The sequence below is a fragment of the Gorilla gorilla genome, chromosome 20 (genome assembly GCF_029281585.2).
Source record: "Gorilla gorilla gorilla isolate KB3781 chromosome 20, NHGRI_mGorGor1-v2.1_pri, whole genome shotgun sequence".
Classification (NCBI taxonomy): Eukaryota; Metazoa; Chordata; class Mammalia; order Primates; family Hominidae; genus Gorilla; species Gorilla gorilla.
The window spans coordinates 12,572,025-12,586,338 of NC_073244.2; the positions used below are offsets into that span (position 1 = coordinate 12,572,025).

The 14,314-nt window shown below is 51.3% G+C and overlaps 1 protein-coding gene across 2 annotated transcripts in view; it reads left to right on the forward strand.

The window, feature by feature from the left end:
- Positions 1 to 5,205: 5,205 nt before the first annotated feature.
- The window catches only part of VAV1 (vav guanine nucleotide exchange factor 1), an 84,795-nt gene continuing 75,686 nt past the window's right edge, over positions 5,206 to 14,314 (forward strand). For both annotated transcript variants that reach the window (XM_031004593.3, XM_031004594.3), the window contains exon 1: positions 5,206 to 5,509. In XM_031004593.3, coding sequence (XP_030860453.1) covers positions 5,306 to 5,509 — 204 coding nt within the window. In that variant the 5' untranslated portion in view covers positions 5,206 to 5,305. The remainder of the gene's footprint in view (positions 5,510 to 14,314) is intronic.

Sequence of the window (14,314 nt, forward strand, 5' to 3'; positions counted from 1 at the left end):
AGACCACACCTAGTGGGAACCCAGCCCAGTTACCTGACCACACCTCCTGCAGACCCCGCCCCCTGCGGGCCCCGCCTCAAACTAACTTCCCAGGCCCTTGCTCCGCCCCCTTAAAACCATTTTTTGCTACTAGCCACGCCTCCTTTTGCATCGCACCGCTTTCTCCATAGACCCTGCCCACTAGGGGAGCACCACGCATCCTTTCCTGCCAATGGCCCCTCCCCTTGTACATAGCCACGACCACCGCCGAATGACTACGCCCACCCGCAACCACCTCCTTCTCAGCCCCGCCCCTTAGGGCAATAGAAGAAATTTCATCCCAACATTCCCGCCCCTTAGAACCCTGCCCTTCCCTTCCACCCAGGCGGCTCCAGGCACCCATGGCCCTTTGGGACCAGGGCGGGGTGGAGTGGGGTGTCTCTCTCCCCTCCCCGCCAAGGCTCCGGGTCAGGGCAGGGCAACTCCCTCGGGCTCTTACGCCAGGCTGGGGTAGCTGCGGCAGCTGTGGCGTAAGGAGGGGTGCGCTTCCTCCAGACCGCCCTCCCGGATTTTCCGGAAAGAAGCCCCATTTAGGTGGCGGGTTTTGTGGAGAGACGTCCGGGAAAACGCGACTGCTTCCTTCAGTGACAGTACGCTGGAGCGGGGCGGGACTTTGGTGGAGGTGGAAGGCAAATCATTCAGGTGGTTTCCCAGGTGGGAAGAAGGGTGGGGGGGACTTCCATCGTGATGCCTGGAGACTAACAAGAGAAAAGGTGACAGGGACCTAGTGCAAGAGAGAGGACGCTTTGGCCACGTTTATTGATGAGTTCCTCATATTAACATCAGTCTTGTCTTGTAGAGACAGGGTCTTGCTATATTGCCCAGGCCAGAGTGCAGTGATGATCATAGCTCACTGTAGCCTCAACCTCCTGGGCTCAAGCTATCCTCCCGCTTCAGCCTTCCAAGCAGCTGAGACTAAACGTGCACACCACCACACCCAGCTGATTTTATTTTATTTTTTGTAGAGATGGGGTCTTACTATGCTGCCCAGGCTCTGGAACTCCTGGGCTCATGCGAACTTCCTGCCTTGGCCTCCCAGAGCGCTGAGATTACAAGCAAGCATGAACCACTGTGCTTGGCCCCAGTAACCACAGTCTTAAAAGCAGTAGCAGCAGCTAACATTTATTGAGCACTTACTGTACACAAGGGCTGTTCTGTCAACTTGCCTTTATTTTATTTTATTTTATTTTATTTTTTGAGATGGAGTTTCACTCTCGTTGCCCAGACTGGAGTGCAGTGGCAGCAGTCTCAGCTCACTGCAACCTCCACCTCCCCGGTTCAAGCGATTCTCCGGCTGTAGACTCCCGAGTAGCTGGGATTACAGGCTAATTTTTGTATTTTTAGTAGAGATGGGGTTTCGGCCAGACTGGTCTCAAACTCCTGACCTCATGTGATCCACCTGCCTCGGCCTCCCAAAGTGCTGGGGTTACAGGCATGAGGCCTCTATTTTAATTTTCAAACAGACCACCCTGTAAGGGTGGTAGGTAGTATTTTCATCACTTCCATTTTCCAGATGGAGAAACTGAGGCACAGGGCAACTAAACCATTTGCCCAAGTTAACCTGGCTTGTAAGTGGTAGAGGCGAAATTCAAACCCGGAGCTCTGGAGCTTTATCCTGTCTGCCTCCTTTTCAGTCTTCGCATGCCCACTTTCTCCACGATGCTGCTTTGCGGTGAAAGCTACTCACCCACCATTTTACAGATAGGAAATTGAGGCCTAGAGGGCCAACGATGCTTGGGGATGAAAAGTTTTGATGCCTGTAGGTTGCAAAGCAACCTGTAGGTTGCAAATTTCCAGACTGGGCTCCCCCCACTGGCCCTGGCAAATATGGAAGAGACTCCAGGCTCAAGAGGGGAAGAAAGTTTCTTCCTTATCCCCCACCGGTCTGGTGTTGGTACAGTCAGAGGGTAGGGGCCTGCCCAGGGAAGGGGTCTAGCGCCTCCTCGTGGTTATAGTAATTTAAAAAGAGGGCCCAGCACTTTGGGAGGCCGAGGTGGGCAGATCACCTGAGGTCAGGAGTTCCAGACCAACCTGACCAACATGGTGAAACCCTGTCTCTACTAAATACAAAATTAGCTGGGTGTAGTGGAATGCACCTGTAATCCCAGCTACTGGGGAGGCTGAGGAAGGAGAATCTCTTGAACCTGGGAGGCGGAGGTTGCTGTGAGCAGATTAGCTGGGTGTGGTGGCATGCACCTGTAATCCCAGCTATAGGGAGGCTGAGGAAGGAGAATCACTTGAACCTGGGAGGCAGAGGTTGCTGTGGGCAGAGATTGCACCATTGCACTCTAGCCTGGACAACCAGAGTGAAACTTTCTCCTAAGAATAATAATAACGATAATTTAAAAAAACTCCATGATGAGGGCCACGTGTTAGGTGGAGGGGGGAGGGCCTACTTACACTCTACTGGGGTGGAAGCTAGGGATGGGGGCAGAGAGACCTAATCTCATGAAGATGATTTCAGCTAATGATAAGGTAACGGCTGGGAAACCAGTAAATGTTTGTTGAATGAGTTAATGAAAGACACTATTGAGCCTGGCACAGTGGCTCGTGCCTGTAATCCCAGCACTTTGGGAGGCTGAGGCAGGTGGATCACTTGAGGCCAGGAGTTTGAGACCAGCCTGGGCCACATGGCGAAACCCTGTCTCTACTGAAAATACAAAAATTTAGCCGCGCATGGTGACACCTATAATCCCAGCTACTCGGGAGGCTGAGGCAGGAGAATCGCTTGAATCTGGGAGATGGAGGTTGCAATGAGCCGAGATTGCGCCACTACACTCCAGTCTGATCCATAGAGCAAGACAAAAAAAAAAAAAAAAAAAAGGCACTATTGTAGTCTATAAGGAGAGGGATGATGGTGGCTTGGATTTGGGTGGTGACCATGGACATGGTGATAAAGGGATGGATTTGGGATAAATGTCAGGTGCAGTCAATAGAGCTTTCAATTATTTATTCATTCAACAGGTATTTCAGGGGCATGCTTATGTGTCAGGTGCTGCATAAGAGAGGGGTCAGTAGTGAACCAAAGAAACATAAATTCTTGAACAGACGATAAAGAAACAATGATGAGCAGGTGCCATGGCCCACGGCTGTAATCCCAGTGCTTTGGGAAGCCGAGGTGGGAGGATTGCTTGAGGCCAGGCGTTCAAGACCAGCCTGGGCAACATAGTAAGAGCCCCTCTCTGCAAAAAAATTTAAAATTAGCCAGGCACAGTGGCACAAGCCTGTAGTTCCAGCTACTTGGGAGGCTGAGGCGGGAGGATCACTTGAGCCCAGGAGTTTGAGGCTGCAGTGAGCTATGATCATGCCACTGAACTCCAGCCTGGATGACAGAAGAAAGAGCCTGGGCACAGTGACTCAAGCCTGTAATCCCAGCACTTTGGAAGACCAAGGCGGGCAGATCACTTGAGGTCAGGAGTTTGAGACCAGCCTGGCCAACATGCTGAAACCCTGTCTCTGTGAAAATACAAAAATTACCTGGGCATGGTGGCAGGTGCCAGTAATCCCAGCTGCCTGGGAGGCTGAGGTCAGGGAAAACCTGGGAGGCAGAGCTTGCAGTGAGCTGAGATCATGCCACTGCACTCCAGCCTGGGTGACAGAATGAGACCCTGTCAAAACAAAGAAACAAACAAACAAAAAGCCTGGCGTGGTGGCTCACGCCTGTAATCCCAGCACTTTGGGACGCTGAGGCAGGTAGATCACCTGAAGTCAGGAGTTCGAGACCAGCCTGACCAACATGGAGAAACCCCGACTCTACTAAAAATACAAAATTAGCTGGGCGTGGTGATGCATGCCCGTAATCTCAGCTACTTGGGAAGCTGAGACAGGAGAATCGCTTGAACCCAGGAGGCAGAGGTTGTGGTGAGCTGATCACACCACTGCACTCTAGCCTGGGCAACGAGAGTGAAACTCCGTCTCAAAAGAAAAAAAAAGAAGAAGAAAGAAGCCGGGCATGGTGGCTCACGCCTGTAATCCCAGCACTTTGGGAGGCTGAGGCGGGCGGATCATGAGATCAGGAGATCGAGACCACGATGAAACCCCGTCTCTACTAAAAATACAAAAAATTAGCCAGACGCGGTGGCGGGCGCCTGTAGTCCCAGCTACTCAGGAGGCTGAGGCAGGAGAATGGCGTGAACCCGGGAAGCGGAGCTTGCAGTGAGCTGAGATTGCGCCACTGCACTCCAGCCTGGGCGACAGGGTGAGACTCCGTCTCAGAAAAAAAAAAAAAGAAGAAAGAAAGAAACAAAGAGAGAAAGAAAGGAAAGAAAGAGAGACAGAAAGGAAGGAAGGAAGGGAGGGAAGGAGGGAGAGAAAGGAAGGAAGGAAAAAAATAACTATAAAAAATCAGATTTGTTGGACAAAGATCAGGGCTTAACCTAGGGAGGTGGGTAGAGCTAATGGAATGCGGGAAAGGCTGTGATTTGAAATCAGGGGATTTAGGAAGACCTCATGAGAAGGTAGCATTTGAGCAAAGAACTGTAGGGGTGAGGGAGCTAGCCATGAAGTTGCTTAAGGTGGAGGACACAGCCCGTGCAAAGGCCCTGGGGCAGGGCTGTATGTTCCTGGCATGTTGGAGGAAGAGTGAAGAGGCTCGTGTGGCTGGAGCACAGTGAAGAGGGGGAGAGAGGGAGTGGGGAGGGCAGGGAGGGAACTGGGCAATTCAAGCAGGGTTTTGTGGGCTTTGGAGAGGACTTGGGCTTGTCCCTGGAGGAAAGTGGGAGCCATAGAGAGTTGTGGGCAGAAGAAGGGTGTGCCCTGACTCAGATGCTCACAGGCAACCTCTGGTGGTGGCTGCAGGGAGGACAGACTGTGGGGGACGGGGGCTGGAGTCAGAAGACCAGCTGAGTGATGATGGGGCTGGACCAGACAGAGGAGGGGGTGAGAAGTGGGTGAATTCTGGGTATATTTCAGAGTGTCACTGCCGCTGTCTGCATATGGAGGAAGCTCACCCATCTCATAGTCTAGTTGGCCTGACTCCCCCACCCCCCCAACTCCCCATGCCCAGGACTGTGTCGAGTGGGCGGAAGAAAGAGATGTCAGATTCTGCATGGAAGGCGTGGGGTGGGGCTGGGCTGCAGGTGCTCCCCCAGCTCCCCCCGGCCCCATGGCTCCTCCTCCTCCACCCCCTCTCAGGGCGACAGTTACAGGCAAAGAAGAGGAAGTGGTAGCACTAGCTGTCGCTCCACAGGCGAGCAGGGCAGGCGTGCGGGCGGGTGGGTGGTGGAGGCTGCGAGGGTGCACGGCCGGCCCTGGGCAGGCGGTAGCCATGGAGCTGTGGCGCCAATGCACCCACTGGCTCATCCAGTGCCGGGTGCTGCCGCCCAGCCACCGCGTGACCTGGGATGGGGCTCAGGTGTGTGAACTGGCCCAGGCCCTCCGGGATGGTGTCCTTCTGTGTCAGCTGCTTAACAACCTGCTACCCCATGCCATCAACCTGCGTGAGGTCAACCTGCGCCCCCAGATGTCCCAGGTGAGCCCTCCGCGGGCAGGTGTGCTGAGGGTTGGAGACGGGGGTCCTCCCCGGGGCTGACAGTCGAGGGGTTGACGTGCTCCACCTCTGGGCCGGCAAAGGAGAGGGAATATGCTTACAGGTCCAGGGCTGGCCCAGGGGGTGGTCACAATCTGAGATTCTGGGGTGGCCTCCCCAAGCTTAACAGGCCCCCTGTGTGGGTTCACGGGCCCTGAGTTGGCCCGCATCTGGGCTGAGAACTGGAAAACTAGGGGTTAACTCTCTCAAGCCCCAGGCTGCCTCTACTGTGGTTCATGCCCCCAAATGGGACCAACCAGAGGTCTCGGGGGAGCTCCCCAGAATCCCCAGGGTGGCCATTGGGTTACCTGAGGCTTTGGACTCCTTTGACCCCCAGAGTCTGGATGTGGGGGAGGAGCCTCCGCCAACATCTTCCCCCACATGTGTCTCCTCCTCCCGGGCCCTGGGCCCCTTCCTTCCCCTTACATCTTCCTTCCCCTTGGCTTCCTGCCTGGGCCTGGGGCAGCATGGGGCAGGTGGGGGGCCGCAGCCCCAGGGATCTGAGCTTCCTCCCTGCATCCATCTCAGAGGAGATAGTAAGGCAGGGCCCAGTCCTGGGCTCAGAGAGTGGGTTCTGAGGTCTTGGTGCTTGGAAGAGCTGCATTTTCTCGGCAGGGATTTCTGCAGGGGCCCAGGCTGGAGGGGTGGTGGTGGATTTGACTGTGGCTGTATGAGACTGGCTCAGGAAATATATTCAAATCCCTATTTGAATGTGGTTGGGTGGGCGTGTGATGTGGCTGCATTATGTTTCTGTAGCATCGTGTCTGGTTCCCCAGGGCTGCTGGGTGGGAACGGGGGACGGGGCAGGGCTGGTGGAGTCCCATCTCCTCTGGGATGAAAGGAGATACAGCCCTATCCTGGGGCCTGGGGGACACAGTCCTGCCCTGAGGTCTGAGGGGACAGCTCCCATCTGGTCCTCAGGCTGGCCCTGCAGATGAGGAGCTGGGAGGATAAGTTAGTGGAGATGGGCCCATGGGGGTTCCTGGCGGGTGGTTTTCAGGGGCAGGGCCATTGGTGGAAGAGATCTATGCGCCTTTACTCCTTCTGTTTATTTTATTTTATTTTATTTTATTTTATTTATTTTTTTGAGACGGAATCTCACTCTGTCACGCAGGCTGGAGTGCAATGGCACCATCTCGGCTCACTGCAAGCTCCGCCTCCCAGGTTCACGCCATTCTCCTGCCTCAGCCTCCCGAGTAGCTGGGACTACAGGCGCCCGCCACCACGCCTGGCTAATTTTTTGTATTTTTAGTAGAGACGGGGTTTTCCCATGTTGACCAAGCTGGCCTTGAACTCCTGACCTCAGGTGATCTGCCCACCTCGGCCTCTCGAAATGCTGGGATTACAGGCATGAGCCACCGTGCCCGGCCCTTCTGTTTCTTTAGTGCCAGGGGATTACACCATCCTCAGCTGGGACAGGGCTTCCCGAAAGGAGAAGGCACTCCCCCCACCAACCTAAGCATCCATCCTCTGGCCACAGCCCATCCCAGCTTTGCCTACATTTGCTTAATCTTCTGGTTTCTAGGGCATGAGGAAGTAGTCATGGGATCTGTTAGGCCCCATCTGTTAGACCTGGCAGGGAGTCAAGCTCTCTGTGATGCTTCAATAGCAGCTAATGGGAAAGTGGATAGACTTAAGGATGAACTTCCATTCTTGTGTATGTCTTAGCTAAAGCTAGTTTTTGGATGAAGGGCGAGGGTGCATGATGCTAATCCCTGGGAGAGCAGCTGCACTCCAAATACAGTCCTAATCCTCTGTAACAGGGAACAACGGGAACCCAGATGGGGTCAGGCTTTATGCAAGAGGGGACATTTGTGCTGGGGTTTTGAAGAGTAAATAGGAGTTTTTCTCATTGTTCTGGCTTCCTGTGCCCAGCTGTATCAGGCTCCAGACTGGGCATGGGCGTACCCAGACCCTTTCCCTCTTCGAGGGGGAACATTCCTGCCCCTACCCATTTTGTTGCCCTTTGAAGCCCGGCCGTGTGTCTGGTATGTAGTGGGGACGTGTGAGGGAAGGTAAAAGGTCTTGACAAGAAGCCAGAGGAAGCTGCCACAGGAACAACCTCTCTGGGTTTCTGGGTGCCTAACTGTCCACAGATTGAAGCAGAGCTGTGAATGCTCCATGGGATGTGAAAGGGTAGAGGGAAAAAGGAAAGGTACTCCTGCGGAGGAAATGGCATAAATAAAGGTGTGCAGTCTGGAATGAGAATTCTTCCCAGTTTCTGTCATTTCTCTTCAGAGTCCTTCTCTTTTTTCTCAGTTGTTTCTTGGGAAGAGGGTGGAAAGAACATATTCATCCATCCGTTCATCCACCCATCCACTCATTCATCCACTCATCTATCCCTCCAATTATCCATCCATCTACCCATCCATCCATCCATTTATCCATCCATCCATCCATCCGTTCATCCATCCATCTGCTCATCCATTCATCCGTCCACTCATCTATCCATCCATCCATCCATCCATCCATCCATCCATCTGCTCATCCATTCATCCATCCACTCATCTATCCATCCATCCATCCATCCATCCATCCACTCATCTATCCCTCCAATTATCCATCCATCTACCCATCCATCCATCCATTTATCCATCCATCCATCCATCCGTTCATCCATCCATCTGCTCATCCATTCATCCGTCCACTCATCTATCCATCCATCCATCCATCCATCCATCTGCTCATCCATTCATCCGTCCACTCATCTATCCATCCATCCATCCATCCATCCATCCATCTGCTCATCCATTCATCCGTCCACTCATCTATCCATCCATCCATCCATCCATCCATCCATCTGCTCATCCATTCATCCGTCCACTCATCTATCCATCCATCCATCCATCCATCCATCCATCCATCCATCCATCCATCTGCTCATCCATTCATCCATCCACTCATCTATCCATCCATCCATCCATCCATCCATCCATCCATCCACTCATCCATCCATCTGCTCATCCATTCATCCATCCACTCATCTATCCATCCATCCATCCATCCACCCACCCATCCACCCACCCATCCATCCATCCATTCATCCATCCACTCATCTATCCATCCATCCTCTCATCCATCCATCCATCCATCCATCCATTCAACCACCCACTCATTTACCCACTCATCCGTCCATCCACTCATCCATCCACCCATCCATCCATCCACTCATTTATCCATCTATCAGTCTATCCATCCATCTACTTTTCCATCCATCTATCCACCCATCCACCCACCCACCCATTCACCTATCCACCCACCCATCTATCCATGGATCCATCCATCCTCTAATCTGTCTTATTTATTTATTTATTTATTTATTTATTTATTTATTTATTTATGGAGTCTCACTCTGTCACCCAGGCTGGAGTGCAGGGGCATGATCTCGGCTCACTGCAACGTCTGCTTCCTAGATTCAAGCAATTCTCCTGCCTCAGCCTCCCGAGTAGCTGGGACTACAGGCACCTGCCACCACGCCTGGCTAATTTTATATTTTTAGTAGAGATGGGGTTTCACCATATTGGCCAGGCTGGTCTTGAACTTCTGACCTTGTGATCCGCTCGCCTCAGCCTTCCAAAGTGCTGGGATTACAGGTGTGAGCCATACACCTGGCCCATCCATTCATCTATCTATCACCCACCTGCCCACCCACCCATCCATCCATCTACCCATCCATCCATCCATCCATCCATCCATCCATCCATCCACCCACCCCATCCATCCATCCATCCATCCATTCATCCACCCATCTACTCATCTACCCATTCATCTACCCATCCATCCATTCATTCATCCATCCATTTATCTGTTTATCCATCCATCCATCCATCCATCCATCCATCCATCCATCCATCAATCCACCAATGACAAGGTCTGCCAGGCCCTGTTCTTGGTGCTGGGGACAGTGGGAATAGCACACACACACAAAAACCCCTGTTGTTGAGGAGCCTGCATTCTAGTGGGGGAGGCTGACAGTGAAGAAATAAGACAATGTATAAGTCATCAGGAGGTGGTATGTACTGCTCTGGAGAAAACAAAGTGGAACAGGGTATGCGGGGGGCACTTTGACGAGGAGGGCTAGTGGTAAGGTGACATTGGAGCAGAGACCTGGGTAAAATTAAGGAATGAACCATGTGGATCTGGGGAAATGGTGTCCCAGACAGTGGTTACTGCCAGTGCAAAGGCCCTGAGGTAGGAGCCAGTCAGTGCCTGTATGTTCAGGGCAGTGACTGGCCCAGCTGGTGGGAATGGTGCAGGAGGTCAGGTTGGATGAATCTCCAAGCGGCTGGTCCCCTTGAGATCTGAGGCCCAGGGAGAGAATGATACCATCATGAGAAGCCACAGCTATACTGAGACACCCAACTCTCAATTATGAATTTTGTTTTTTTTTTAAATGAGACAGAGCCTTGCTGTCTCCCAGGCTGGAGTGCAGTGGCATGGTCCCAACTCACTGTAGCCTCCACCTCCCAGGTTCAAGCAATTCTCCTGCAGCAGCCTCCTGAGTATCTGGGATTACAGGCCCCTGCCACCACACCTGGCTAATTTCTGTTGCCCAGGCTGGAGTACAGTGGCATGATCTTGGCTCACTGCAACCTCCTCCTCCCGGGTTCAAGCGATTCTCCTGTCTCAGCCTCCTGAGTAGCTGGGGCTACAGATGCGTGCCACCATGCCTGGCTAATTTCTGTATTTTTAGTAGAGACAGGGTTTCAGCATGTTGGCCAGGCTGGTCTTGAACTCCTGACCTTAAGTGACCCACATGCCTCGGCCTCCCAAAGTGCTAGGATTACAGGCGTTAAGCCACCACGCCCAGACACCACTGTGCTCTTGAAGTCCAAAATCTGGGCTGCGGAGATGGAACTTGAAGGCCAAGAGACTGGAGAGGAAAGAACAGATTGTTGGAAAGATCCACCAGGACATGGGAGCTGGTTAGACCTAGGATGTGGGCAGCTGCTGGGGCCAAGATGATGTTAAGGTCCCCAGCCCCAGTGAATAGTGGGGAGAGGGTGGGACAGTTAGAGTAGGGGGTGGACTGGGGAGTGGGTTGGGTGGTGGCTTTGGAGAGCCACACCTGGGTTCAAATTCTGGTACCACCACTTCCTGGTTTCACCTCTCTGAGCTTCAGTTTCTCCATCTGTGAAACATAGATAAAAATGGCACCTTTTAAGGCTGGGCGGTGGCTCACGCCTGTGGTCCCAGCTACCCGAGAGACTAAGTGGGGAGGATCACTTAAGCCTGGGCTGCAGTGAGCTGTGATGGCACCACTGCATTCCAGCCTGGGCAACAGAGAGAGACTTTGTCTCAAAAAAACAAAACAAAACAAAACAAAACCCTATTTTGCCTGGGTGTGGTGGCTCATGCCTGTAATCCCAGCACTTTGGGAGGCCAAGGTGGGAGAATTGCTTGAGTTCAGGAATTCAAAGCCTGGTAACATAGTGAGACCCCGTCTCTACTTTTTTTTTTTTTTTTTCTTAAGAGACAGAGTTTTGCTCTGTCAGCCAGGCTGGAGTGCAGTAGTATGATCACAGCTCACTGCAGCCTCGAACTCCTGTGCTCAAGCAGCCCTCCTGCCTCAGCCTCCCGAGTAGCTGGGACTACAGGTGTGCATCAGCATACCTGGGTGATTTTTTTGTCTGTCTGTCTGTTTTTTGAGACAGGGTCTCAATCTGTCACCCAGGCTGGAGTATAGTGGTATGATCACAGCTCACTGCAGCCTCAAACTCTTGGGCTCAAGCAGTCCTCCTGCCTCAGCCTCCTGAGTAGCTGGGACTACGGGTGTGCACCAGCAATACTTGGCTAATTTTTTATTTTTTGTAGAGATGGGGTTTTGCTATGATGCCCAGGCTGGTCTTGAACTCCTGGCCTCAAGCAATTCCTCCCGCCTTGGCTTTCCAAAGTGCTGGGATTACAGGCATGAGCCACTGCACCCGGCCAGAATAGAGGTTCTTATCTCCATCCTCCCATAACAGGAAAGATGACACATGCCACCCACTGCTCTGTGCTTGCTTTCCTCACTAATCACCTTGGCAGTCTTTCCAAGTCAGTCTGTAGAGATTATAATTATTCTTTATAACATGACTGCATATTCCATTTATTTTAAGAAAGACTTACATTTTGCTCGCCCTGTGCTAGACATTAGTCTAAACCAGGGAGGGGCCTGGCTGGATGCAGTGGTTCAGGCCTGTAATCCCAGCACTTTGGGAGGCTGAGGCGGGAGGATTGCTTGAGTATAGGAGTTAGAGGCCAGCCTGGGCAACAGAGTGTGACCTCGTCTCTATAAAAGTGAAAAATAAAAATAAAATAAAGGTGGGGGCTGGGTGCGGTGGCTCATGCCTATAATCCTAGCACTTTGGCTTACAGGTGTGAGCCACCGTGCCTGGCCCAATTATAGCTTCTAAAAAATAATAAAAGGCTGGGCCCAGTGACTCACACCTGTAATCCCAGCACTTTGGGAGGCCGAGGCGGGCGGATCACAAGGTCAGGAGATCGAGACCATCCTGGCTAACACGGTGAAACCCCGTCTCTACTAAAAATACAAAAAATTAGCCGGGCGTGGTGGCGGGCGCCTGTAGTCCCAGCTACTCGGGAGGCTGAAGCAGGAGAATGGCGTGAACCTGGGAGGCGGAGCTTGCAGTGAGCTGAGATGGCACCACTGTACTCCGGCCTGGGAGACAGAGCAAGACTCTGTCTTAAAAAATAATAATAATAATAATAATAATAACCTCATCCATGAATCATTTTCCAGCTCCTCTGCTGTGTGATCTTGGGCACATTAGTAAACCTCTCCGTTTCCTGGTTTCTCATCTGTAAAATGAGGATGCTAAATCCCTATTTACAGCGTCATTGTGGGGGATAAGTGTATTATTATGAAGAACCTAGAAAAGTGTTTAGCTGCATATACAGTTGTGTGTTGCTTAATAAAAGGAATCTGTTCTGAGAAACGCGTAGTTAGATGATTTCACAGTTGTGTGAACATCATAGAGTATATTTACATAAACCTAGAGGGTACAGCATACTGCACACCTGGGCTATATGGTATAACCTATTGCTCCTAGCTACAAACCTGTACAGCATGGGACTGCACTGAATACTTACCATTGCATTAAAAGATTGCTTTTCTTCTCCTTTTCTTTCTTTTCTTTTCTTTTTTTGGGATGGAGTCTCACTCTATTCCTCAGGCTGGAGTGCAATGACGTGATCTCAGCTCACTGGAACCTCCACCTCCTGGGTTCAAGAGATTCTCCTGCCTCAGCCTCCCGAGTAGCTGGGATTACAGGCACGTGCCACCATATCCGGCTAATTTTTTTGTATTTTTAGTAGAGACGGGGTTTCACCATGTTGACCAGGCTGGTCTTGAACTCCTGACCTCAGGTAATCTGCCTGCCTCAGCCTCCCAAAATGCTGGGATTACACGTGAGAGCCACCATGCCCAGGCGATTTCTTATCATTTATACCATATTTTATACAAAGATTTCTTATCTTTCTTTTGAGACAGTCTCGCTCTGTCACCCAGGCTGGAGTGCATTGGCACGATCTCTGCTCACTGCAACCTCCACTTCTTGGGTTCAAGTGATCCTCCTGCCTCAGCCTCCTGAGCAGCTGGGACTACAGATGCACACCACCAAGCCCACCATTTTTTAAAGTAGAGATGGGGGTCTCACCATGTTGCCCAGGCTGGTCTCAAACTCCTGGCCTCAAGAGACCCTCCCACCTCGGCCTCCCAAAGTGCTGGGATGATAATTGTGAATCATTGTGCTCCACCCAGTCCTTGTGTTTTTATTTTTCAAATTTTAAGACGTTTTATTTTGTCAACCGAAGTGCTAGCCAATCTTTGTGTTTTTGATAGATATTGCCAAATTGTTATCCGTCTGGGATTGTTTCCACATGAATTATTTCAGTTATACCACCACATGCCAGAGGACTGGCTTCTCTGCCGCCTCCCCGACAGACGGTTCTGTTGCCAAGATTCTGGAGTTTTGCCAGCTGGATGGGAAATCAGTGGAGCTCATTAAGGCTCAGTTTACATTTTCTCTTATTCTGAGTGAAGCTGAGCCTCTTTCCTTATGTTTAAGAGCTATTTATATTTTCTTCCTGTGATATAATCTCTGTTCATATCACTTGCTTACTATTGTTGCCCTTTCTAGAACTACTGACCTTTTCTCTTATTGATTTTTTTTTTTTTTTTTTTTTGAGGCTGAGTCTTTCTCTGTTGTACAGGCTGCAGTGTAGTGGCACAATCTCAGCTCACTGCAACCTCCGCCTCCCAGGTTCAAGTGATTCTCGTGCCTCAGCCTCACAAGTAGCTGGGATTACAGGCGTGCGCCAAGATGCCCAGCTAATTTTTGTATTTTTAGTAGAGACAGGGTTTCGCCATGTTGGCCTGGCTGGTCTCAAACTCCTGACCTCGAGTGATCCGCCCGTCTTGGCCTCCCAAAGTGCTGGGATTACAGGCATCTCTTACTGATTTTTAGGAGCTCTTTATATATAGGTTGACTTAAATTGCAAGTCAGGTATTTGCTAGCTTTGTGGTCTTGGAGAAAAAAATAATTACTTAACCTATTGGATCCCTGATTGTCTTATCTATAAAACAGGAAATCTATAAAATGAGAATGTTGGCCGTGCACATGGCTCACTCTTGTAATCCCAGCACTTTGGGAGGCTGAGGTGGGGGATCACCTGAGGTCAGGAGTTCAAGACCAGCCTGTCCAACATGGCGAAACCCCTACTCTACTACAAATACAATAATTAGCC